The sequence below is a fragment of the Artemia sp. Qi Xiang Cuo genome, chromosome 6, assembly GCF_049724085.1.
Source record: "Artemia sp. Qi Xiang Cuo chromosome 6, ASM4972408v1, whole genome shotgun sequence".
In the NCBI taxonomy this organism is placed as follows: domain Eukaryota; kingdom Metazoa; phylum Arthropoda; class Branchiopoda; order Anostraca; family Artemiidae; genus Artemia; species Artemia sp. Qi Xiang Cuo.
Genome location: NC_142799.1, coordinates 66,069,393 through 66,096,912, shown reverse-complemented (window position 1 = coordinate 66,096,912; position 27,520 = coordinate 66,069,393). Strand labels below are relative to the sequence as shown.

Below are 27,520 nucleotides of genomic sequence, written 5' to 3'. Positions count from 1 at the left end.
ATATATATATATATATATATATATATATATATATATATATATATATATATATATATATATATATATATATATATATATATATATATATATATATATATATATATATATATATATATATATATATATATATATATATATATATATATATATATATATATATATATATATATATATATGTATATATATATATATATATATATATATATATATATATATATATATATATATATATATATATATATATATATATATATATATATATATATATATATATATATATATATATATATATATATATATATATATATATATATTTCAAAGGATGCATGACAAATTAGATTTAAAGGGCCAGTGGTCCTATCTTAAAACCTTAAAAGCACTTAAACGACTCAAAATATGTCAGTCTCGTCTTATGATTTCTTACTTAATTATTTAGTATTTTGAATTGAAAATTAAGATTCTGCATTTTATTCTGGTTGGAGCGGTAGCTTGCGACCTAGTAAGAGACGATCACGTCCTATACTAAGAAATACAATAGCCCATAAGCCATAAAAATAGTGTCAGATCAAAAAAGGAAGTACACTATTAGAACCGCCTTCTTTGAAACCCGTATATAGGAAACTTACCGTCCCTTGGTTTGAATAACGAGGAAAATATATTGACTTGAAAAACAACAAGAAAATTTACTCGAACTACGATATTCTGCATATACTGCATCTTTTTCTTTTTTTCTTTCTTTCTTTTCCTCCACGGCTAGCGAGGCACTGGAACATCATAGAGATCTGTTTGATGGCTCATTTGAAAGGATATTCATTTATTTAAAAAACTTTCGTAATTAACAAAACTAATTTTAAAAATAGAATCAATTTTTTACGAAAAACTGCATTTTTTTATAACATTATAATAAAGAACGAACGCTAGCTCACAGTAACTGAAATATTAATTTTTAGCATTAGCCTTAGCTTTAGTGGCAGTATTATCCTCGGTAAGCTATCCTAGAGCATGATGGCATGTTTGACTTACCTAGCTGCTTGAGTCTCTGAGGCTCATCTCTTCTATTCAAACTAAGGAGTTGTCATAGGCTTTTTCCTGGATGTAATTTATCTTTTTTATAATAATTTTTAGTAATGAGTACAGCTCTGGTTTGCAGCTAGAGCTGCACCCATGAATATTTTAATTTTTTTAAACATTTTTACAAAAATAATAAGTATAATTCATAATAAATAGAGATTTAATAAGTTTCATCAGTATCATGGCTGTAGAGATAGCTTTCACCTAGCAAAGAGCAAACCAGGCAATATAGTAACTAATATTTACATAAGGGATCAATACAGCCCATTTTTTCAACGGATATAGCTAAAACCAAATAAAGAACAAACCACGGCATATATTAACTAAAAGTTAAGATTTGAAAAGTTACTTGTCTGGGGTTTAAATAATAACCATGATTATACAAATTATTCAAATTATATCTAAATAACAAATTATAGACATTACGACTTGTAAAAAAAAAAGAACACAATAGCCATGGCTGTAGTTATGAAACCCCGCAGTGATGGATTTAATGGTGGCTTGTTTCAAATTGCCTTCACTGAAGAAACACTTTCTGAAAGAAAACACGTTTTCCCCAAGTTTTCTCTCTCTCTCTCTCTCTCTCTCTGTTTCTCTCTCTTTCTATCTACTGAAAAGTTGAAGCTTTTCAGAACAGGCCAGCGACGAGCATATAACAAATTGGCATTACTTACCATGAAGCTAAGAAGACCAGTAAGGATTGTAGAAACACTCCATGCAGGATTCCAGGTGTCAGGATGGTAATCGCTTATGGACAGACAAAGCCTTGTATTGACTTTGAACCTAAAAACAGGCAAAGGATTGAAAAAGCCTAACTCAAATAAGAATATGTCAAACATAAATGTAACTTTCAAAATTCAAATTATCTATAAGTCTCAATAAAGTAGGGAAAAGTTGGTTCTAGCTACGTCATAACAACTAAAAGGCATCCAGAGTGAGTGGAAGTGATAGAAACTTAAAAATGAGATCAATCTACACAATCAGAGGCACAGTATGAAATAAAATTGCTAGATTTTGGATACAATTTTCTGATCATTTCATATGATTATTTGATCCCATGGTTAATTTCAATTATATTCTTTACTGATTCTTTAGTTCTGATAATTAGTTAATCATTAATTATATATTCTTCAGTGGTTTCTTCTTTTTTTGGTTTATTTACAGTGAGGAACAACAAACTGGATTCTTTATAAGCCAATTGAAAAATAGGGGAAAAGATGAAACTTCACATAAGCACATAGATTAGACAAATATGTTAACAAATAGGCTATTATGAGAAATTCACAAGTAAAAATTATTGGACAATCCCCACAGATTATTGCTATTACTTCAATTGATCAATTAAAACCACTAGAGTTAGCCTACTTAAAAATTACTTTCAAGAAGACATCGCAAACAAATGCTCTAAGTCAGAAATGGGGAAAAGACAAGATTAAACATGAGCGTATCGCTGGATATAAAGCATTTTTAATGATGAAATTATTAACTCTATTAAATCCATTAAAACAAACTCAAAATTATTTTTAATGACATACAACAAACAGAGTCTCCTTCCAATCCAAGTGAAAAATAATAGAGGGCAAGACTTTGCATGAGCATATAGATTAGGTCAAAAGTTAACTCATAGTAGCCTATAAGAAACTTGTAAGAAAGTTTCACAAGACAATCCCCATCGAATCATCTCTGGATAACAGAATTTAAACTGATTAATTAAATTCTTATTTCAATTAAATATATTAAAACAAATTAAAAATTATTTTCAATAAGATACCACAAACTAAATCTCTTTCCAACCTAATTGAAAAATGGAGGAGATGACAAGACTAATCAAGAGCATATAGGTTAGATGTAGAAATATTTCTTTGATAATATATGTATATATATATATATATATATATATATATATATATATATATATATATATATATATATATATATATATATATATATATATATATATATATATATATATATATATATATATACATATATATACATATATATATATATATATATATATATATATATATATATATATATATATATATATATATATATATATATATATATATATATATATCTATGTATATATATGTTTATATGCTATGAGAAATTCAAAACAAAATATCATTGGACAACCGCTGCTGAAGCATCTTTAGATAAGAATTGTGAGAGTAAGATAGATACAAAGGCTATAATATATCTGAATAAAAACCAGCTATTCTCAATGGATCAATTATCAGACAATATCACTGGTCAATCTCTATTAAATCATCTCTGGATAAAAATTGTGATGGTAAGACAGATACTAAGGCTAGAATCGGCCTGAATAAAAAAAAACAGCTATTTTCAATGGATCCATTATTTTTAGATAGATCCTAAATAATCTTCTAGTAAGGAACTAAGTGTAACATCTAGCATCGAAATTACTGGTACAAACAGTAGTCACAAAGTATAGCAATTACAAAGTAAATAATGGTAGAAAATATAGTAAATTATAAAGGGGCTTTTCAAAGAAACTAAGATTATTTAGTTTATGTAATTAATTAAGTGCTTTACACTATATTTCTTCTAATACTGAGTATTATTGCTTACTTAACTTATTATTGGTTAAAACATTATATGACATTCAACCCCTGCAATTACTACATATTCTATTTAATTTTTCTTTCATTATGAAATTTCCTAATATTACGAACCAAAAAAATCAAACTAATTATAGGAAAGATTGCACAGTCTTAGAATCACGTCTGTCCTCAAATCATTTGAGCCCTTTTGTCTGTGAAATATTTTGCCTGTTTCTCGATAAAAAATTATTATTTAAAATAAGACTGTATCTATAATTTTGCATTCTGTAATGTGATATTTTGCATTAATAAAATGCAATATGATATTTTGTAGTATGAACATTTTGCATATCTATAATTTTGCATTCTGTAGTGTGATTGTCACTGCACTCATTTACAGGCATACACTTGCAATTTTATTTTACTTTTTTTACAAGTGCACTTACACTGTTCGCCAAAATGAATAACGAAATTAATTACTTTTATTTCCTTTCCTTTTTTATCATTCATTATGTTGCCTTATCTTTTGTAGAATATTTATCTGCTCCAGTAAAACTTAAAACTTTCGACCCATTCTAAGATCCATATTTAATACACTTAGCTTTTAGTAATTAATGCAATAATTGATTAATTCAATGTAATAAATGCAATCAATTTATATAATTTCTAGAAATTATTTATTCAATTTCATATTTAATACACTCACTTTCTAGAAATATTGCTGAATTGATACATGAAACGAGCATTAGGCTTAGGATTTAAATAAAAGTTCAAATAGGGATAAAATCCTTTTAATAGACAGTGTTTCACAAACAGTGATAGAAATTTACAAAAATACTAAATATTTCGGTCACACATGCAGTGACCGTTATCAGTAGTAAAACTGTTTGTGAAACACACTCTATTAAAAGGATTTTATCCCTATTTGAACTTTTATTTATCGTCATGGAAAGGCAGTGTCCAGTATGGTCTCCGAAATTATCTCCGGCTTAGGATTTATCCAGTTTTAAATAATGAACAGGTTTATTCCATCGAAGTTAATATTAGCTGCATATCCAATAAATGACAGTAGATAATAAATCCTATCTTGGGTTGATATTAGTGGTCTTCTGTAAAATTGAAAGAAAAAAAACAAGAAAAGGTAATAACAAATCAGCCAAAATCATGATGAACCAATGTAAAAAAAAAGGTTTAACCATTAAACAAACCAAGGACAAAATTTAAATTTGTAACCCAGCCCACAGAAAGAGTTTCAGTTCCTTTTAAATCCTAATTTCTTTGCTTGTTTTACGTTGATTTTTTTTTCTAGGCCTGAATACACCAATATCATTTCAAAATATAAAAAGCTCCTTTAAATTTTTATTTCCCTTAACCTCTATTATAAATTTTGTTTAGTGACTCAACTACAAGAATGTCAGTGATGCTTGAATTTCACAACCAAATTACCCTTCTTGAAATCAAATTACAAATGGCAAAGATCTTGGGTTACATAAATACATGATTCAGCTTTACCAAACTAAAATTAGAATTGACGTTAAAACTTAAACTAGACTTCAAACTTAAACCAGAAAATTACTCTTGACAATACAATAATATTGTTCATGAAAAAAGGGTAATTTTGGTGGGGGGAAAATAGAAGATATTTACCTTCCGCTTGGGGTGATCATGTAAATACTAGGGGGCTTGAAGGGAAAATCTATGGGAAAGACCAATTTTCCATGGTAATAACCACCTTCATATGGACTATCTTCTGGTCCTTGCACTATATAATGCCTGAAACAAAAAGAAACAAATTTTATATTTTGACACTAAATAAATTTAATAATTTATCCTTTTTTGACTAAGTAGCCTAAGTAAGAATGTACAAATTATTATTATGATTATTATTATTCATTTATTGCCCGTCAAAAAAAAGATACAATAGACGGAATAATCACTAAAGATAAAAAAAAAAAATGACACAAATACACTTTGAAATTCAAATACATGACAACAAATTCTTCTTTACATACATCACATTAATATAAATAAACTATTGCAAACAAACTGACGACCATGGTGATGAAATTTTTTTTGAAAACGGGATAAAGATTTGTTAATACGAATATTCGGGTCTGCAAGCTTATATATATCGATAATTTTAAGGTTTCTTGTCCAAGGAGGCAAATGTAAAAGATACTTAGCAAATCTGAAGAAGATCGATCGTAGGTACTTTTTATCTGTAACTGTAAAAAATTCCCAGAAAGGAGCAATGTAAAACAGATGTGGAAGGGCTGTGGCGTTATAGATGGATGCTAGAAGGTAACGGTTGAAGCGTAGTTTGCTTTTTACGATTCCAGCGTAAGAAACACTAATTTTACGCTCAACGTGAGATATCCGCAAACGGTGGATATGGCCGATAGATGAACCAATTGGAAGACCCAGGTACGTAATGTTGTCTGCGGGTTTGATAAGAGAACTGTCAATATTTGGGAAAGAAGTAGGGAGAATTCGCCAATTGAAAAGAACAACTTAGGTTTTCTCAAAATCGAAAGACAGTCCGATTTTTGCATTTTCATCTTTGAGGATTTTGAAATTCTGCTCAATGCGCTGCATCGTACAGCTAAGATTCAAGAACTCATCAGTATAACAAATAAGAGATACATCGATTCCCCCAGGAATGCAGGAAGGAAGGCATCTCGCCTGAGCGTCCAGGACACCATTATGAACAGGGTTGAAAAAGTGATATCTCCCTGTCAAGTCCCTTTGTTAACAGGGATGGGGTACCAAGGAATCACAGGCAAATTCAAGGGATTTGATGAATTTGGCCTCACACGAGAATTATGGCAATTGTATTGGGATTGATGAGGAGCCAACTGTAGGGGTAGTAAACGGGATGGGAGCTTTAAACACATTCTAAGATTCCTATATAAATACATGAGAACACAGACAGCTGATGGGTTAACGACTAGCTTTGCCATATGAAGAAGTATGGACGAATGAATTAAGGAATCAAACGCACGTTTAACGTCATATTAGGCGAGGATCAGACTTTCTCCCGAAGCTTCAGCATCAGCAGAGGCAGTAAAAACTCCTGTAAGGGCTTGAGAACAGCCAAGAATAGCCTGAAATCCGAACTGATGTAGGTGAACGTAACATTTCAGTCTTATCTCATCAACAAAAAGGAGTTAAAAAAGTTTACAGAGCGTAGTAGAGACCGTGATGGGAAGGGAAGGAGGATCATTGCGACTCAGATTTTCCTTTTTTGGGAATCGGATTCAGATCACAAATGCAGACCGAATAAGGAAAAAGACCTGTATCAAATATAATATGCGTGAGAAGGCAGAGATGACGCCCCGAGGGCATATTAGGCTTTATGAAAAGGGTGGTTGTAAAAACTCCGGATTGGGCTCATTTGATTGGAAATCAAATGTCCTAGTGCCCTTTTTAGGAGTCAAAGTGACCAGAGGGCAGCCAACCCCCTCCCCCACGTCGTATTTTCCACAGATGCATTCGATTGAAATTTTTAGATAGCCATTAAATCAAAAATAGTCCAAAGATCATATAATAAGGCCTTTGGGGTTAACAGAATCCCCCAGAGTTTGAAGGTAAGGGTGGTAAGTTATGCCCCAGGGGCATATACGGTTTTTATGCAAGGGGTGGTCATGTGAACTTTAGAAGAGGCTCATTTGATTGGAAGTGTATAGTTCTAGTTCGCTTTTAAGATTCAAACATGATGCAGAGTAACTAGCTCAGCAGGACAAGGGCTATAAGCTAGGCAATTTGTTCATTGCTTACACATAGTATATGTTATTGAGAAAGGTATGCATGTTTGAACTTTACTTTCCAAGAAGAAAAAGGGCATTCAGGTGAGCCTTCGAGAGAATGATGAGGGGAGAGTTGATCTGAATTGAAACTTGTTGTGTGTATACAGATTGTCAAAAGGGTGCAACACAAGAATAACTGAATAGATTAATTTGGAAAATTCAGGAAATGATAAGGGATATGATCAAAAAGACAATATTTACATGCTACCAATACTACTACAACTACCATCGCTACTACTACCAGAATATTCAGTTTACAGTAGAGGGGGACTTCGAACTAAATCAAAAGACGCTATGTGCATGCAAATTATCGAAATAGCATATCTCAAGAATTGATTTGGATATTAAGTAGGAACTTTCAGAGAATGGTTAAACTGGAAGATCATCTCATCAAAAGGCAATATGTGCACACTACTGCTAATACTACTGTTATTGCTGCATTTACTACTATTACTACTACTACTACTATTACTTCTATTGCAATGAATTGTAAGGCTAAGAGCATTGAGATGAAAATTTTAAGAAGTATATGAACATACAGGTTATCAAAAGGACATATCACCAATGTCATAGCAACGGCTAATTGTATTAAGTTGAAACTTCTAGGACTTGACTGACAGGGATGTTCAACTGTCCAAAAGGTATTATATTAATACTATTACTAGTAATATCAATACTACTACAGTAACTAATATTACAACTATGCCTAAGGGTATGAAGGTGTGATTTTCAAGGAAATTTGAGGGGGAAAGGTGAACTGAATCACAACACACCGTCTCTATGCAGGTTGTCAAAAGGGTGTAACAGCAATATCTTAGGTACAATTTGGTGGGTGAAGTTGAAACTAACAGGGCTTGTTGTGAGGGATGTTGAACTAGCAAAAAAAAAAATTGCATCCTAATGCTACTGCTTCTACTCATACTACTACTACTGTTACTATTATTATTATTTATATTACTACTACTGCCACTAAAGCTTAGGCTACTACAAATAATTCTACTACTAATACTAATACTGCTGCTAATAAAGCTAAGAATATTAATGTGAAAAATTAGGGATATAGAAGCTAAATGGAAATAATTCGAAACACACTATGCCTACACAGGTTGTAAGCAGACGCATCAGAAATGCTTCAGGAACGGTTGATGGTATTAAACTGAAACTTTCAGCATGTGTTAAGGGGGATGTTGAAGAAACCAAAGGTGCTATGTGCATACTGCTACTAATGCTGCAACACCTATTGCTACTCTGCAAGCTAAGGGTATTAAGTTGAAGCTTTTAAGGAATATTTAGGCAGATTTTGAACTAAATCAAAACAAACTATAAGCATATGGACTTTCAAAAAGGTAACAAAGCAATATCTGAAGAACAACTTATATTATTAAGTTAGACCTTTAAGAGTACGTTGTGGGGGATTTCGTACTAGCCAGAAAGCACTATGTGTATATTTTTAATACAACTATTACAGTTACTGTAACTAATGATGCTAAGGGTATTAAGAAGAAACTTCTAGGGAAAGTTTAGGGGGAGTTTCAACTAACGAAAAAATTGTATGCATGCAGGTTTTTGAAAGGCCATATAAGCAATATCAAAGGCAGCACCTCTCTATAATAGCTCAAAATATCACTGAAAATTTTAAAAAAGCTAATTCGATTCGAAATTAAAAGTTCTAGTGCCCTTTTTAAGAGTAAAATGAGGTTGGAGGGCAAGTAGCCTTTCTCTCAAGCCAATTCATTTTCCCAAAGCATCCAGTCAAGATTTCGATACAGCTATTTTGTGCAGCATAGTAGAACTGTCCAGCAACTATTTCTTAAGGGATATTGGGTATGCCAACCCCCCAAAATCATGCATTTGGCCATATATGCTCCTTTAAACTAAATGTTCTTTTACTTAATGTTCCTTTAAACTAAATCAAAAGGCCTTGTGTTTATGGTTGCTAATAAGACACCTCAGCAATATATGAAGAACAACTGAGAGTATTAAGTTGAAACTTTTGGGGCTAATACTATTACTACTTCTGCTCTTACAATTTAAATGACTTAAAAGGTGTAAGTGCATCCAGGTTGTCAAAGAGCATAAATATAATCTTTTGGGAATGATATTAAGTTTTATTTTCCAGGTCAACTTCAGGAGTTATAAAATTAAATTAAAAAACACTGTTTGTATCGGGATTAAAAATTGTTGAAAAAGTTTCTCCAACATACAAATAGCAATCCAAACTATGGATTCGTTACAGAAAAAAAACTGGAAAAAAAATATAATTTTTTCCCTTGAAAAAGACTATGTCAATAAAAAATAAACAGAAATTAATTAAAAAAAACTTTTTCTACAAAACAAGTTTTTTAAAGAAAAGTAAAGAGCTCCAATAAGCCAAAATTGAGCAGAAATAAAGTCAAATAATCTTCCGAGTGTAGAACTGCCACAAATCACTATCAATAAATAAGTGAAACTCAAAACGAACAGAACTTACAATAAATAGCAGAGTCTAACTCAAAACGAGCAAAAATTAGCATAAGTGTCAATTAAACTGACAATCCCTGGTCATTTGTTGTTGTTATTTCTTTCAGTAAAGCGCAAATCCACCAAAACAAAGCATCTGAAGGCCAAAATGTTCAACAAGGCTAAATTGATGTAGAATCTGAACCATTGAGTAGTTTGTAAAATAAATTTAGTTATTGACTAACATTGTTGGGCATTTCTTTATTTAGACTAGCTATAATTAAAGCAAAATTCATACTTCATTCTTGTCTATATTCCTCTGTTAAGTTTCAGCGATTTTTGGTTAGATCATTTAAAGTTTCCATATTCTTCCATTCATTTTCTGAACACAATCCCCAACTGTTTTAACAGCAACAGAAGAAAGTTTATTCAGATCTTTTAATAGCAACATGTGTTCAAAATAAAAGAGAAAATGTCACCTTCAAAACCGATTTTCCCCAACTAAAGGCCCATTTGCACTGACATTTTGCCAATATCAAGATCTTAGCAAACATTAAACCTATTCACAATAATATTTAATTAACCTCCAGAGTAACAACGTGAAAATACAATTTTTTATTATTATTATTATTATTATTACTTAGATAAGGCCAGCCATATAGAGAGCTTTATCAGTCCTTAACTGCGTAAAAAAATCCCATAAATTTAATGATTTTTAAGTTAATTTGCTAGCTAAAAAATAAACACACTGTTTTATGTGCCTTTCAATGCTATTTCCAAATAAAACCTTTGGTACCATTACAAATTCTCTCTTGAATCCTTAAAGTTGCACAGTTTTGTTTTTTTTCTTGTTTTTTTTTAATAGAGCTATAAAAAGACATACTATTTGATTTTAAATTCAATGCTGTTAATATTACACAGTCATCTATTTCAAATGCATGGATTCATTGTAAACAACTAAAAAAAAATTTTTAGGTTAATTTTTTTAATTTTACCATTATGCAACATTGACAGGGTTCAAGAACTGCAATGAAGAAAATTAAAATACAAAGGATAGTGAAATAATATAAATTTAATATCAATATTAATAAATATTAATTATATATTAATTTATTTATAAATATTAGTATTTAAAAAATATTAATAAATTTTGATTATTTGAATTGGTTAAGTAGAAACTTACACAACCAACTATATTTTAACAGTTAAGAAAAATTGGGAGCTCAATTTTTATATAATTTCGGAGACCACACTGCCTTTCCATGATGATAAATAAAAGTTCAAATATGGATAAAATCCTTTCAAACTTTTCTTCCTTGAAAGTGTCCAAATGTAAATTGAATTTTAATGAAGCTGGCACAATTCTCCTTTTCTTACATAGTAGAATAAAATCCTGCTGGTTGATAACATTTGCATGTTTTTTCTGAGTGTTTATATATTTATAAACATATGTGACCAAAATATCTGGTTTTTTTCTGAATTTCTATCACTGTTTGTGAAACACTGTCTATTAAAAGGATTTTATCCCTATTTGAACTTTTATTTATCCTCAATTTTATTTAATGAAAAAGGGTTCCATATAGTTTTTGGTAACAGTGGGCACACTATAAAAAAAAGAAACAGGCAAAAAATCAATACAAAATAAGCTAAAAAGATAAAGCACTAAACAGTTTAAGAAGGTTGTTACAACATATACAGTCATTTAGTGGCTTCTGGCCCTTTGGTCAGTTCTAGGATAGCAACTGGTTGAACCATGTTGAAGCCATAGTACATGACAATGCATCATGGAAAATGACTATAGGTGAAATTATCAATGTAGTGCAAGACAGAGCAGCATCTAGTCCCATCACAAGTAAAGTAAAAGTAAGTAAGTAGCTTAAGAGGGCATAGCTTTCTGTTGGAGATGTAGTTGTTGCTGGCAATCTCAATAGATTATCAATGATTAATTTTTATTAACAAAAAGATTAGTAAAATTTCACTAATTAGCTCTGCTTATTTATTTTCATGGTTCAGCATGGCAACACTGGCAAAAATAAAGTCCTGCCCTGAAAAGTTAGTAGTTAAAAAAAAATCTTAGAAACATGTGTTTTACTGGTATGAGTAGACTTAAGATGGGGCTAGAAGGGTAGGCTATAAAATATTTTTATTTTCCTTGGTACTTAAGATAGTGCAAAGAACAAGGAGAACCAAGATCAAAGTGATGGTGTGGAATTAAGAAGTTTACAACATTCAACTATAAGAAATAGATGTATTTAGAATAGGTGAATGTCAAATATTAACAAAGCATTAATTCCTTTGTCAGACAGAATATTTTTTTTTCTAATTCTGCTACCAAAAATCATAAGGGACTCTATGCCACCATTTGGTTTTAATACCCTTTAATGGTTCAAAACAGGATTTGTAATTGTAGTGACTATTATGTTTGAAAAGGTCATTAAAACACATAAAATTAATATAAAAAACCTTAAATTTAGCAATAAAAAAACTGAATGGATATTCAGCCCAACAATGAAGATTTTCAATCCAAGCTAGTCTAAATTATTCAATCAGATAAATCAACTCATAAATTTGTCTGATGTTAGCTAAATTGGTAAAATAAGCATTTCTATTAACAAAAATGAATAACATACCAATCTTCTTATCTTTGAACACTCTTTCTAAATATACTAATCAATATCATCATTAATTCCATTTTAAGCCCTAAAGAGGTTCTTATTTGCATGGTGATAAATGGTTATTTATATCTTTGATAGTCAAACACCATTTTATTCAATATTTCAGTTTCAACAATCAACTATCAAGTCAGATTTTCAAAATGCTGGAAATCTCAAGATGGAATTGTATTAAATTTTTATCTTCTTCTTCTGTTTAAGCAACTGTGGGCTTTTCAGTTGAGACTATTCAGCCCTTTTCCTTTGGACTCACTCTGTGAGTTGAATTGAGCTATTTCAATGGTTGCTCCTTGTTTATCTGGAATCTGCTTAGATATCTTGCAGTAAATCCTTTGATTCTAGGAGTTTAAACATGGGAAGATATACATTTAATTCTGTGCTCTGTGTGCAGGTATGGTCAGTTTGACTCTTAACTGATTGTGAGATTTTCAGGTGTTTGAAGCACTTTAACAGTTTATATTGCAGGGTAGGCCTATACAGTGCAGATGTCAGCTTATTACATTCAAATAGGCAATGGTCAATTGTTAAATTTTTTATATTATAATGTATGCACAGAGGGGAAGAGGGACTTGAGCCACTTGAATTAGGAAACTTTTATTTCTTCAAATATGAAGTACTGCCTCTGCTTCTTCTTTGCAATAAACTTTGTGCTGAAATTGTCAATTCAATTCTCCATCAGTTTGGTCAAATAAAAGTATTTTGCAATTTGTCTCATTTTCAGTAAAACACAAAGACTACCACTTTTTTTCTTTTTAAATTCTTTTTTTATAATTTTTTTTTAAGAAGGTTTTTGTTTTAAGACAGAAATCAGATTGAAAAGAAATTAAATCAGCTTAGTCCCATTTGATTCCTTACTCAATATTGTTTTTATATATACCAATAAATACTGTTGCATTTTCATTCCTTCCCTGCTAGTGAGAACTTTGTGCTAAACAAACTAAATCTGAAAATAAAAATCAGTGAACTTTTGGGTAAATATTGAGCAGTTCATATTAATGACCTACAAAAAAGTGAACATACCACTAGATGCCATTTTTTATGCTCTTTTGGAATATAATAAATGCTTTTCTTGCAAATTCGATTTTAAGCCCTTTTAGGACCCATAAAAACAGTAATTTCATTCTTTATTTTTGGACATAAAAATGGGCTATATCATTTGTTTCAAACCTACTATTAAATCATAAATCTATCATAGGCAGCGCCATCGCGCTGCCTAAGTAAAGAACAATGTTGGCACAATGTATTTTTTTCTTTTTTCCATACCAGGGCACTTTGTATAAAAGGAGTTGTCATAGAAACTTCGAAAAGGGCTCATTCGATTGGAACTTCCAATGGCTAGTGCCCTTTTTAATATTTGAAAGTCATTGGAGGGCAGCTAACAGCCCTTCCACGCCCACCATTTCCCCAAACACATCCAATCAAAATTTTGAGATAGCCATTTTGTTTGGTGTAGTTGATTTCCAGATAGAAATTATGTTTTTGAGGAGGACACTCCCCCTCAGCCCTCAGGGCAAGGGTTTTAATTTATGCCCTGGGGGCTTATAAGAACAATGTTGGCACAATGTATTATTTATTATTTTTTCCTTTTGACCAGGACACTTTGCATCAAAGAAGTTGTTATAGAAACTTCGAAAAGGGCTCATTCAATTGGAACTTGGAGTGGCTTGTGCCCTTTTTAATAGTCAAAACTGATTGGAAGGCAACTAAAAACCCTTCCACGCCCACCATTTCCCGAAACACATCCAAACAAAATCTTGAGATAGCCATTTTGTTCAGCATAGTTGATTTCAAGACAGAAATTATGTATTTGAGGAGGACACTCTCCCACAGCCCTCAGGGCAAGGGTTGTAAGTTATGCCCTGGGGGCATATAAGGTTTTTAAAGAGAGCCTTTTTGTAGAAACTTTAAAAAAGGCTCATTCAATTGGACATTCAAAGGGCTAGTGGCCTTTTTAATAGTCAAAAGTGATTGGAGGGCAACTACCCCCCCCCCCCCTCATGCCAACCTTTTCCCCAAACACATCCAATCAAAATTTTGAGATAGCCATTTTGTTCAACGTAGTTGAAAGATCTGGAAATAAGGTTTTTGAGGATGAACCCCCCCCCCACATTCCTCATGGCAAGGGTTGTAAGTTATGTCCTGGGGGCATATAAGGTTTTTTTTAAGAAAGCGTCGTCATAGAAATTTCAAAAAGGGGTCATTCAATTGGATATTGAAATGGCTAGTGCCCTTTTAAATAGTCGAAAGTGATTGGAAGGCAACTAACACGCCTTCCACGCCCACTATTTCCCCAAACACATCCAATCAAAATTTTTAGATAGCCATTTTATTCAATGTAGTTGTAAGTTCTGAAATTTATAGCTTTGAGCAGGACACTCCTCCCACAGACTTCAGGGCAAGGGTTAAAAGTTATGCCCTGGGGGCATATAAGGTTTTAATTGAAAGCTTTGTCATAAAAACTTGAAAAAGGGCTAATTTGATTGGAAATTCAAAGGGCTAGTGCCATTCTTAATAGTCAACAGTGATTGGAGGGCAACTAACCCCCCTCTCACACCCACCATTTATCCAAATATATCCAATCAAAATATTGAGATAGCCAGTTTGTTCAACGTAGTTGTAAGTTCTGGAAATTAGGCCTTTGAGGATGACAACCCCTCCCCCCACAGCCCCCAGGGCAAGGGTTACAAGTTATACCCTGGGGGCATGTAAGATTTTTATTGAAAGCTTTGTTGTAGAAACTTGACAAACGGCGCATTTGATTGAAAATTCAAAGGGCTACTGCCCTTTTTAATAGTTGAAAGTGACTGAAGGACAATTAACCCCCCTCTCACAGCCACCTTTTCCCCAAACACATCCAATCAAAATTTTTAGATAGCCATTTGGTTGAACATAGTTGAAAGTTTTGGAAATTAGGTCTTTAAGGACAACCCCCCCCCCCCCACAGCACTCAAGGTAAGGGTTGTAACTTATGACCTGGGGGCATATAAGGTTTTTATAGAAAGAACTGTCATAGAATCATCAGAAAAGGCTTATTTGATTGGAAGTTGAAATGGCTAGTGCCCTTTTTAATAGTCAAAAGTAATTGGAGGTCAACTAATCCCCCTCTCACGCCCACCATTGACCCAAACACAAACAATCAAAATTTTGAGATAGCCATTTTTGTCTACATAGTTGAAAGTTCTGGAAGTTATGTCTTTGTTGATGACACCCCCCCCCCCCCCCGCCCTCAGGGAAAGGGTTGTAAGTTATGCCCTGGGGGCATATGAGGTTTTTATAGAAGGAGTTGACATAGAAACTTCAAAAAGGGCTCATTTGATTTGAAATTGAAATGGGCAAAGCCCTTTTTAATAGTAAAAAATGATTGAAGAGCATCTACCCCCCCCCCCTCTCATGCTTACCATTTTCCTAAACACATCTAATCAAAATTTTAAGTTATGCCTTAGGGGCATATAAGGTGTTTACATAAAGCGTTGTTGTAGAAACTCAAAAAGGGCTCATTTGATTGGAAATTGAAATGGCTAATGCTGTTTTTAATTGTCGAAAGTGATTGGAAGGCTTGACGTTTTTATAGTAAAGAACAATCTGGCTACAATGTATTACATTTTTTTTTTTTTTTTTTTTTTAGACCAGGGGACTTCGTAACGAAGGAGTTGTTCATAGGAACTTCAAAAAGGGCTCATTCAATTGAAAATAGAAAGGACTAATGCCCTTTTTAATAGTCAAAAGCGATTGGAGGGCAACTAGTCCCCCTCCCAAGCCCCCCCACCCATTTGCCCATTATGTTAAAAAAATAAATGTTGCCTTAAGATTAAATCAAAATGCAGTGTATTAATACAAATTCCCAATAAGTCATTTCAGCAGTATCCCAAGAACAACTGAGGGTATTATGTTCAAACTTTTGGGGCTACTTCTGCTCTTAAAATCAAACCAAATCAAAATAGCGTAAGTGTATCCAAGCTATAAAAAAAAGTAAACAGATTTTTTTTTTTTTTTTGCAAATGCTATCAAGTTTTCTATTTCAGGTCAACTAGAGGATGTATGAAACTAAATTAAACACTACTATTTGTGTCAATATTTTTAAAAGGTTGTATTTTGTTAAAAATTGCTGAAAATTTTTCTCCAGCATATAAATAGCAGACCAAACTATAAAGTCTTAAAAAAACGAAAAGATTTAAAGCTTTATTTTCTTTTTCCCTGAAAAAACTATGTCAATGTAAAATGAATAGCAATTAATTAAAAAAAACTTTTTCCACAAAAAAAGTTTTTCAAAAAAAAGTAAAGAACTCCATTAAACCAAAAATGAGCAAAAAATAAAATAAAAAAATCTAACCAGCATGAAACTACCACAAATATAGCGTCAATAAATAAATGAGACCCAAAACAAACAGAAATCAAACAGTTTGTTGGAAAAAACTGTAAGTAAGGAGCAACCCGGCTCAATGGTAACCAAAACTCTAGAAAACGGAAGTTTTGATACCAATAGATACATCAAAAGAATCAGATTTCAATGCTGATTCCAAATATACAACGTTCATCAAGTTTAGTCCTACCCATCAAAAGCTACGTGCCTGAGAAAATTTGGCTGATTTTCGAAAAGAGGGGGAGAGACCCCCTACAAGTTGTAGAACCTTAATAAAAATCACATCATTATATTTGGGGTATCGGGGAACCCACCTGCGGAGGTTTCAAGTTCCTATCTACAACAATGTGGAATTTTACGTATTTTGCCTGAAGAAAGATCAAAGATGTGTGTTTATTTGTTTTTTGTTTTTTGTTTTTTTTTTCCCCAGGGGTGATCGTATCGACCCAGTGGTCCTAGAATATCGTGGGAGGGCTCATTGGAACGGAAATTAAAAACTCTAGTGCCCTTTTTAAGTGACAAAAAAAAATGGAGGACAACTAGGCCCCCTCCCATGCTCATTTTTTTTCCAAAGTCACCCAATCAAAATTTTGAGATAGCCATTTTGTTCAGCATGGTCGAAAATATGATAACTATGTCTTTTAGGATGACTTAATCCCCCGAAGTCCCCGAGGGGAGGGCTAAAAGTTATGAACTTTACCCAATGTTAACATATAGTATTGGTTATTGGGAAGTATACAGAAGTTTTCAGGAGGGTTTTTTTCTGGTATTGGAGGGGGGGGTGGATCGGGGGTTATATTGGAGGATCTGTCCATGAAGGAAGTGGTCATGGGGGAAGGAAAATTGCCATGAAGGGGGCGCCGGACTTGCCAGCATTATTTATAGGTTATTGGGAAATATACAGACATTTTCAGGAAGGATTTTTTTCTGGAGGGTGGGGCTGGAGGAGGGGGTTACTCGAGAGAATCTTTCTGTGGAGGATATTTCTTTGGGGTACGGGACATTTCTATGAAGGGGGCGCCTGATTTCCGAGCATTATTTAAAAAAACGATCAGAAATTAAATTAAAAAAAAAAACAAGTTTTTTTCAACTTAAAATAAAAAGCAAAATTAGAGCTGTAAACAATCGGAAATTATTAATTATATGAGGGGGGTCTTCCCCCCGGAAAAAAATAGCGTGTTAAGAGACAGTTTTTTTTTATTGCTTTCAAAATAGCTATCTCTTATAATTAAAAGGTCTTTGTGATTCAGAGGTTTGTGATTTAATTTTTTTTTAACTTTTAACGTAAAAAGCGTGGTATTGACTAAGGGGAGAACCCCCTCATATACGTAATAACATATACGTAATAAAAAAAAACAATAAAAAAACAAGCAATATGGCTCAATATTAATCGAAACTTTGAAAAACGGAATTTTGATGTCAATAAATGTATCAAAAGAATGGGTTTATAATGCTGACTCTAAATATATAAATTTTATTAAGTTTAGTATTACTCATCAAAGGCTACGAGCCTGAGAAAATTTACCCGATTTTTTTAAGACGGGGGGAAACATACCCTACAAGTGAAAGAATTTTAATGAAAATCACACCGTCAGATTCAGCGTATCAGAAAACCCTATTACATAGGTTTCAAGCTCATATCTGCAAAAATCTGCAACTTTGTATTTTTTGCCAGAAGAAAAATATATGAATATAGAAGTTAGTTATGTAAGTTGTAAATTACGTCATAACCAAATTTAGAGACATCCATTTAGCAAAAGAAAAGTAAATTTTTATGAAAATTTTGTTTACTTATTCAATGACGGTGAGCCAAAATAAAACCTGCATTAACTAAAAAACCATCAGAAATTAAATAAAAAAAACATCAGAAATTAATTTTTTTAAACTGAAAGTAAGGAGCGACATTAAAACTTAAAACGAACAGAAATTATTCCGTGTATCAAAGTGGTTGTGCCCTCCTCTACGCCTCGCTCTTTAAGCTAAAGTTTAACTCTGTATCACAACTTTATTTTTTTTAACAATAAAAAACTTTAGCGTAAACAGCGAAGCGTTGAGGAGGGGACAGCCCCTTTCATATACGGAATAATTTCTGTTCGTTTTAAGTTTTAATGTCGCTCCTTACTTTCAGTTTAAAAAACTTGTTTTTTTATTTAATTACAATAAATAACAGAGTCAAACTCAAAACAAGCAGAAATTAACATGATTATGGCTCACAACCACTATGCATTCCCAAGCCCAGAGCATAATTTGCACTTTACTGAAAAAACTGCAAATGACTGTGCATTGTCAGTTTAATATACATACAATGTTATTTAGTGGTGAAAATGTTAATATTATTTGACTTATTAAAGATATAAAAGTAAAAACACTCACATTTTTTCAGTAAAGTGCAAATAATGTTCTGGCCTTGGGAAGGCATAGGGGTTTTGAGCCCTACCCATGTTAATTTCTGCTTGTTTTGAGTTTTACTCGGTTATTCTTTGCATTTCCGTTCGTTTTGGGTTTTATTTATGTATTGATGTTGATTTGTGGTAGTTTAACTCTTCGTAAATTATTTGATTATATTTTTTTCTCATTTTTGGTTTAATGGAGTTCTTTGCTTTTTTTGACAAACTTATTTTGTGGAAAAAGTTTTTTTAATTAATTTTATAAAAGTTGTATAATTCCCACATTGATTTGTCAAGATAAAGTTGAATAAAAAGATTCAAAACTAATCTGTCACGTTTTCTTCTTATTCTATTAGGCCACTCAAAAACTGCTGTCTCACCTATATGTTGAAGAATATCAAAGCTGACAAAAGAAACATGGTAGATAGGAAAATGGAGAAATTGTTTTGAATTTTTTATCCAACTTAATTGTAGCAAATCAATGTTTGTGGATAAAACGGGGGCAATAATCAAATAGTAAGTTTAAAACTGATGTTTTAACCCTTTTTATACCAAAAATATAGAAAGAAATTATCATTTTCAAGGGTCCAAAAAAGGGCTTAAAACTGAATCTACAAAAAAAGCAATTATTATATTCAGGAAGAGCACAAGAATGTCATCTAGTAGTATGTTCACTTTATTTGCAGACCAATAATATGAACTGCTTAATATTTACCAACTTTTGATGATATCCTAGTCTTAGAAGACACCTAATCTTAGACATGATGTAGATAGTTTTGAATAGTTAAGATCAGCAGATGGTTGTGACTGGGATGGTTAGGACTGGTCTACTATAATCTAGGAAATCTTTTTTTAATATTCAAATTTAGACTAAATTAACTCATATCTTAACCTATCTAATTAGAGTTACTCTGCTTTGCAAATTTGCCTTATATTTAATGTATCCTTTATATAGCCTGTCTATGATTGAGACAGGCTATGTAGTTCTACTATAAATCCTATGGTCAATTTTAGGCTTAATCTTAAAGTGTGTCTGAGATTAGGCTAGGCTCCATGGTTAGCTACCAGTACATTCAAAACTTTTATTGTTATATATTTTTAAAATATCCAACTGGTAAATTTGCAGGTAGCACTATAATTTAGCTAGGAGGAAAGTGAAAACATCATTTGATACTATTTTTATGCTCTTTCACAATCCAATAATTGCTTCTATTGCCAATTGCATCTTGAGCCCTTAAAAAGGCACAAAGGTATTTTATATGAATTATGAAAGAGCATAAAAAAGAATCAAATGGGGTTTTCACTTTCTTCTTAGCTAAATTATATGGCCCACTGCAAAGTTACCATGAAATTTACCCATCCCCAGCCATTCAAATATATACCCTGAATTGTCAATGGCAAAGTTTTAAATCACAAAATTCAGCACTACTTTTGTTGATGGTATTTGAAAAACTTGAAACATTATGAAAATTATTTATATTTGAGTTGCCCAATAAATGAGGTTTGAATTGTTAAAAATAAGTATTTTTGGAATATATTACACTTGAACAACTTATTTATAAATTAGATATATGTTTTTGACATCTCTTCAATAGGCCCTAACTTAACTAGTGTTGATAGGCTACCTGCTTTGTGTGGTTGCAAAATGGAAATGCCTTTGGGGCCCCTTTGAAAGCTCAAGATGCAACTTGCATCATAAGTGATTACTGAATTGTGAAAGAGCATAAAAAAAGCATCAAATGATGTTTTCACTTTCATCCTGGCTAAATTATAGCACCACCTGCAAATTTACCATCCAACCTAATCATATATTTATTGAGAAAAAAAGCTCCTATCAATAATTTTACTAGACACTATTAATAGGAGGATATCCACTCTTTGACTATTGGAAAAAATTAGTTTATAAGCTTATATAAAATGGTTTTATCCAATCTCCTTATAATTAAAATATTTTTGCCATCTATTTGGAAAATTTTGCCCATCCATATAGGAGAAATCTATATTTGCCAACTAGTTGACAAGAAACGTTTCCCCAGCAAAACTTTAATTTTCCAGCCAGTTGACAAATAACTTCTCCCCAGCAACACTTAATTTTGCCAACTAGCTGGAAAGAAACATTGTTCCAGAAAACAATTCACTTTCCAACTTGTTCACTAGGCTAACAACTTATCCCCAGCAATACTTAATTTTGCCAACTAGCTGGAAACAAACATTGCTCCAGAAAACAATTTATTTTCCAACTAGTTGACTAAAGTCCTCAACAAAACTTTATTTTTTCAATAGGCTTTCACCCTGGCTTATTTATTAGAGGCTGGGCTACTTGAAACTGTGAGTGCACACATCTCTAAGAATAGAATGTTAGATTAGTCAAATTTCCAAATATGGTAAAATTTCAGTTTAGCAGCACTTCTCAAAAAACATAGTGGGCAAATAAAATAACAATTTTCTTATTTCATGCTTTTTTTCAATATATTAGTTGTCATTCAGATAACGAAGTAACCCTCCCTCCCTAATGATTCTACTAAGAAACATAAACATGACAGAGAATTCCAAAAAGTAGATGACATCTACTAGACGTTGCCCACAGAAATTATCAAAAGATTGATTTGGGTACCTGGATGACTGACAATATTTCAAACAGTTGGCTGTACAAAAAATGTGGATCAATCCTGCTTTCTAGGGCTATAATGAAAGAAAGGTTAAGATGGCTAGGGCACATTCTTCAGATGAAGGATGACAAATTGCCAAAAAAATTTTGTTGGAAAATGTATTGTTTTGTGGGACAATGTTTGTTTCCAGCTATTTGGCAAAATTAAGTTTTGCTGGGGAGAAGTTATTAGTCAACTAGTTGGAAAATGAAAGTTTTGCTGGGGCAAAATTTAGTGTCAACTAATTGGCAAATTTAAGTGTTTCTGGGGAGAAGTTATTAGTCAACTAGTTGGAAATATTAAGTTTTGCTGGGGAGAAGTTATTAGTCAACAAGTTGGGAAATGAAAGTTTTGCTGGGGCAACATTTATTGTCAACTAGTTGGCAAATTTAAGTGTTGCTGGGGAGAAGTTCTTAGTCAACTAGTTAGAAAAATTAAGTTTTGTTGGTGAGAAGTTATTAGTCAACTAGTTGGAAAATGAATGTTTTGCTGGGGCAACATTTATTGTCAACTAGTAGGCAAATTTAAGTGTTGCTGGGGAGAAGTTATTAGTCAACTAATTAAAAAAATTAAGTTTTGCTGGGGATAAGTTATTAGTCAACAAGTTAGAAAATGAAAGTTTTGCTGGGGCAACATTTATTGTCAACTAGTAGGCAAATTTAAGTGTTGCTGGGGAGAAGTTATTAGTCAACTAGTTAGAAAAATTAAGTTTTGCTGGGGAGAAGTTATTAGTCATCTAGTTGGAAAATTTGGCATATCTGTATAGGAAAAATCTAAATTTGCCAACTAGTTGACTAATAACTTCTCCCCAGCAAAAATTATTTTTTCAAACTAGTTGACTAATAACTTCTCCCTAGCAACACTTAAATTTTCCAACTAGTTGACAATAAATGTTGCCCCAGCAAAACTTTCATTTTCCAACTAGTTGACTAATAACTTCTTCCCAACAAAACTTAATTTTTCCAACTAGTTGACTAATAACTTCTCCCCAGCAAAACTTAATTTTGCCAACTAGCTGGAAAGAAACATTACCCCAGAAAACAATTCATTTTCCAACTAGTTGACTAATAATAGTTAGAATTTATTCTGAATAGCATAAAATGTGTTAATAATATAGGTTTTTTTTCAAATTTAATTATCACTATTGTTACAGGATACCACCAGATGGCTAATTTGACAGTGTATATACATTCAAATCTTTGAATTATCCAACTGACCAATCAGTATTTTAATCCTAGGAGTCCAGATGGACATAGAGAAACATATTAAGAAAACAATTCCTACTCCATAATATGCAAAATAATCCTAATTGACTCATTTTGAAGGGGAGAGCCTTTATCTTCACTTCTTTCCTTGTTTTTTAGGTTTTTCTAAGAAATTCATGGATTTTCTAGAACCTATATATTCACAGTATATATACACCCACCCCCCCTAATGTACAAATATTGATCTAGAATTGCATCTTCAATCTACATACAACATCCATTTGCATCACAAATGACATTTACTCCCATATTAGCCATGTGGTGGATGTCCCTATTGTTACTATTGTGTTACAACTTATGTCTCTCTCCCTGTCTCCCTCTTAACAAGAGATATGTTTTGAGTTATATATTAGGCTTTGAAGCCAGGGATTTTTTGTTTTTATTCCCAGGATAATTAGTCTTATACCTGGTCCCAAAAGTGAGATTGAATTTGTCAAAGCTTGGAGGGTTATTCCTCCTGTCTGTTTGAAGAAAATGGATGCATATTTGAAGTTTTGTTCATTTCTATCTTGCATTTAATGGACATAAATTGTGTATGTTCCTTCATCTATCTGTCTGTTTCTTTTCTGGAGGAATGTTTTTTCTCATTTTTAGAATTTCTAATTAATTTTTCCAACTAGTTGACTAATAACTTCTCCCTGACAAAACTTAATTTTTCTAACTAGTTGACTAATAACTTTTCCCCAGCAAAACTTAATTTTTCCAACTAGTTGACTAATAGCTTCTCCCCAGCAAAACTTAATTTTTCCAACTAGTTGACTAATAACTTCTCCCCAGCAAAACTTAATTTTTCCAACTAGCTGGAAAGAAACATTGCCCCAGCAAACAATTCATTTTCCAACTAGTTGGCTAGTAACTTCTCCCCATCAAAATTTTGCTTTTCCATCTAGTTGACTAATAACTTCTCCCCAGCAACACTTGATTTTGCCAAATAGCTGTAAACAAACATTGCCATAGAAAACAATTCATTTTTCAACTAGTTGACTAGCAAATTTTCCCCAGCAATACTTGCTTTATCCAACTAGCTAGAAACAAACTTATCCTATAAACACTTTAGTTAGCCATCTATTTGGCAAGTAACTTTTCCTCCAAATAATTTCTTAGCTAACAACATGACATAAAGAGAAAAAAAAATCTACTATTCCTGGTCCAACAAAAATGGCAGTATGTGCTTTTAACAGATGTGCTACAGCTAAGGTAAATCAAACAAACTGAATTCAAGAGTAAATAGTCTTGAAGCCACAGAACTAAGTCTTCTCCTTCTATAAGAGAATATATATATATATATAAATATATATATATATATATATATATATATATATATATATATATATATATATATATATATATATATATACTACTAACAACTCACTGTAGCACCAAGCTGCCTGAGGCCAACACAGCTACGCACGCTCCTCCTCCACCCAAATCTATTCAAAGCCTCCCTTTTTACACCTGCCCACAAAGTTCCCATTTCCTTTAAATCTTTCTTTATGACATCCTCCCACCCCAGATGGGGACAACCTGCTTTCCATTTAGCCCTAGATGGTTGGCCAAAAAGAACAATCTTTGGCAATCTGTTATTCTTCATCCGCACAACGTGCTCTAGCCACCTCAACCTTTCTTTTGTTATAGCCCTAGAGAGTGGTATTGACCCACATTTTTTGTATAGCCTATTGTTTGAAATACAGTCAGTCAGCAGGTACCCAGAACAATCCTTTAGCAATTTCTCTGGAAAACATCTAGCAAATCTTTATCCACTTTTCGGAGCGTCCATATATATATATATATATATATATATATATATATATATATATATATATATATATATATATATATATATATATATATATATATATATATATATATATATATATATATATATATATATATATATATATATATATATATATATATATATATATATATATATATATATATATATATATATATATATATATATATATATATATATATATACATGCATCAGACATTGAATGGAACTTGGCAGGTTGCACAAAATGTGCATTTTTGCGTGAAATTGCATCTCTGTGAACCTGCGGTAAGACTATCTTGCAGAGTGTTGCCTAAGATTAAAAAGCCCACTTATAGAAGGAGAAGACTTTTAGTTCTGTGGCTTCAAGACTATTTACTCCTGAATTCAGTTTGTTTGATTTACCTTAGCTGTAGTGCATTTGTTAAAAGCACATACTGCCAATTTTTGTTGGACTGGGAATACTATGTTTTTTTTTGTTTTCTCTTTATGTCACATTGTTAGCTAAGAAATTATTCTGAGGAAAAGTTACTTGCCAAATAGATGGCTAACAAAAGTGTTTATAGGGTAAGTTTGTTTCTAGCTAGTTTGATAAAGAAAGTATTGCTGGTGAAAATTTGCTAGTCAACTAGTTTGAAAATGAATTGTTTTCTGGGGCAATGATTGTTTCCAGCTAGTTGGCAAAATTAAGTGTTGCTGAGGAGAAGTTATTAGTCAACTAGATGGAAAAATAAAGTTTTGCTGGGGAAACATTTATTGTCAACTAGTTGGCAAATTTAATTGTTGCTGCAGAGAAGTTATTAGTCAACTAGTTGGAAAAATTAAGTTTTGCTGGGGAGAAGTTATTAGTCAACTAGTTGGAAAAATTAATTACAGATTCTAAAAATGAGACAAAAATATTCCTCCAGAAAAGAAACAAACAAGTAAATGAAGGAACATACACAATTTATGTCCATTAAATGTAAGATAGAAATGAATAAAACTTCAAATATGAATCCATTTTCCTTATACAGACAGGAGGAATAACCCTCCAAGCTTTGACAAATTCAATCTCACTTTTAGGACCAGGTATAAGACTAATTATCCTGGGAATTAAAACAAAAAATCCCTGGCTTCAAAGACCAATATATAACTCAAAATATATCTCCCATTAAGAGGGAGAAAGGGAGAGAGATGGAAGTTGTAAAACAATAGTAACAATAGTGATAATTAAATTTGAAAAAAAACCTATATTATTAACATATTTTATGCTATTCAGAATAAATTCTAACAATTATTAGTCAACTAGTTGGAAAATAAATTGTTTTCTGGGGCAATGTTTGTTTCAGCTAGTTGGGTAAATTAAGCTTTACTGGGGAGAAGTTATTAGTCAACTCGTTGGAAAAATTAAGTATGTTGGGGAGAAGTTAGGCTATTAGTCAACTAGTTGAAAAATGAAAGTTTTGCTGGGGCAACATTTATTGTCAACTAGTTGGCAAATCTAGATTTTTTCTATACAGATGGGCCAAATTTTCCAAGTAGATGACTAAAATGTTATTAATTATAAGGAGATTGGATAGTACCATTCTATATAGCCTAAGCTTATAAACTAATTTTTTCCAATAGTCAAAGAGTGGATATCCGAAATAAATAGTATTACCATTCAAGAATATTGGCAGGTAGTGGTTCTGCAGTTATAAATGGTACTGGATCTTTTTTCAGGCGTATATAGTCCTGCTTAAGTCGAGATACAGCATGATTACTAATCTTTCGGCTCATGTCTTCTACAATTTGAATTTCCTGCGAAAAGTCTAGACATCTTTAAAATTGGGCAACAATTATATTTTAAACAGTTCATGGTAACGAACTGTAAGTAATGAGCGAGCCGGCTCAATGGTAACAGAAACTCTAAAAAACGAAATTTTGATACCAATAGATACATCAAAAGAATCAGATTCTAATGCTGATTCAAAATATATAAGTTTCATCAAGTTTAGTCTTACCCATCAAAAGTTACGCGCCTTAGAACGTTTGGCTGATTTTCGAAGTTTCCCTGTTCCCCTGTTTTCACAGGGGAAGGGACATTGCTATGAAGGGGGCGCCGGATTTCCCAGCATTGTTTAAAAAAAAGATAAGAAATTAAATAAGAAAAACAAGTTTTTCAACTGAAAGTAAGGAGCAAGATCAAAAATTAAAACGAACAGAAAATATTACGTATATGATTGGGTTTACCCTCTAGTATATACCTCGCTCTTTAAGCCAAAATTTTTTTAGTACTTTCATAAGAGCTATTTATTCATATTAACGGCCTTTGTGATTAAGGGGTCATTTTTAAAGAATTTGAACAAAATTCGAACTTTAGCTTAAAGAGCAAGGTATTGACTATGGGGCGAACCCCCTAATATACGTATAAAAATATATGAAAATATAAGTTCGTAACGTAAGTTAATTCGTAAGTTACGTATATTTATTACTAATAAAAACGTTCGTAAATAAAATTAAACAACATTTATAGAAAGCCATTTAACCAAATAAAAGTAAAATTAATATGA

General features: G+C 32.0%; 1 protein-coding gene across 1 annotated transcript in view; it reads right to left on the bottom strand.

Moving 5' to 3' along the window:
- The window catches only part of LOC148951523 (ubiquitin-conjugating enzyme E2 J2-like), a 34,588-nt gene extending 7,830 nt beyond the window's left edge, over nucleotides 1-26,758 (bottom strand). Inside the window, exons 1-3 of the mRNA XM_089090310.1 lie at nucleotides 26,629-26,758; nucleotides 5,286-5,411; nucleotides 1,746-1,854 (exon numbers count right to left, since the gene is read on the bottom strand). Coding sequence (XP_088946436.1) covers nucleotides 1,746-1,854; nucleotides 5,286-5,411; nucleotides 26,629-26,747 — 354 coding nt within the window. The 5' untranslated portion in view covers nucleotides 26,748-26,758. The remainder of the gene's footprint in view (nucleotides 1-1,745; nucleotides 1,855-5,285; nucleotides 5,412-26,628) is intronic.
- Between the last annotated feature and the right edge of the window lie 762 nt (nucleotides 26,759-27,520).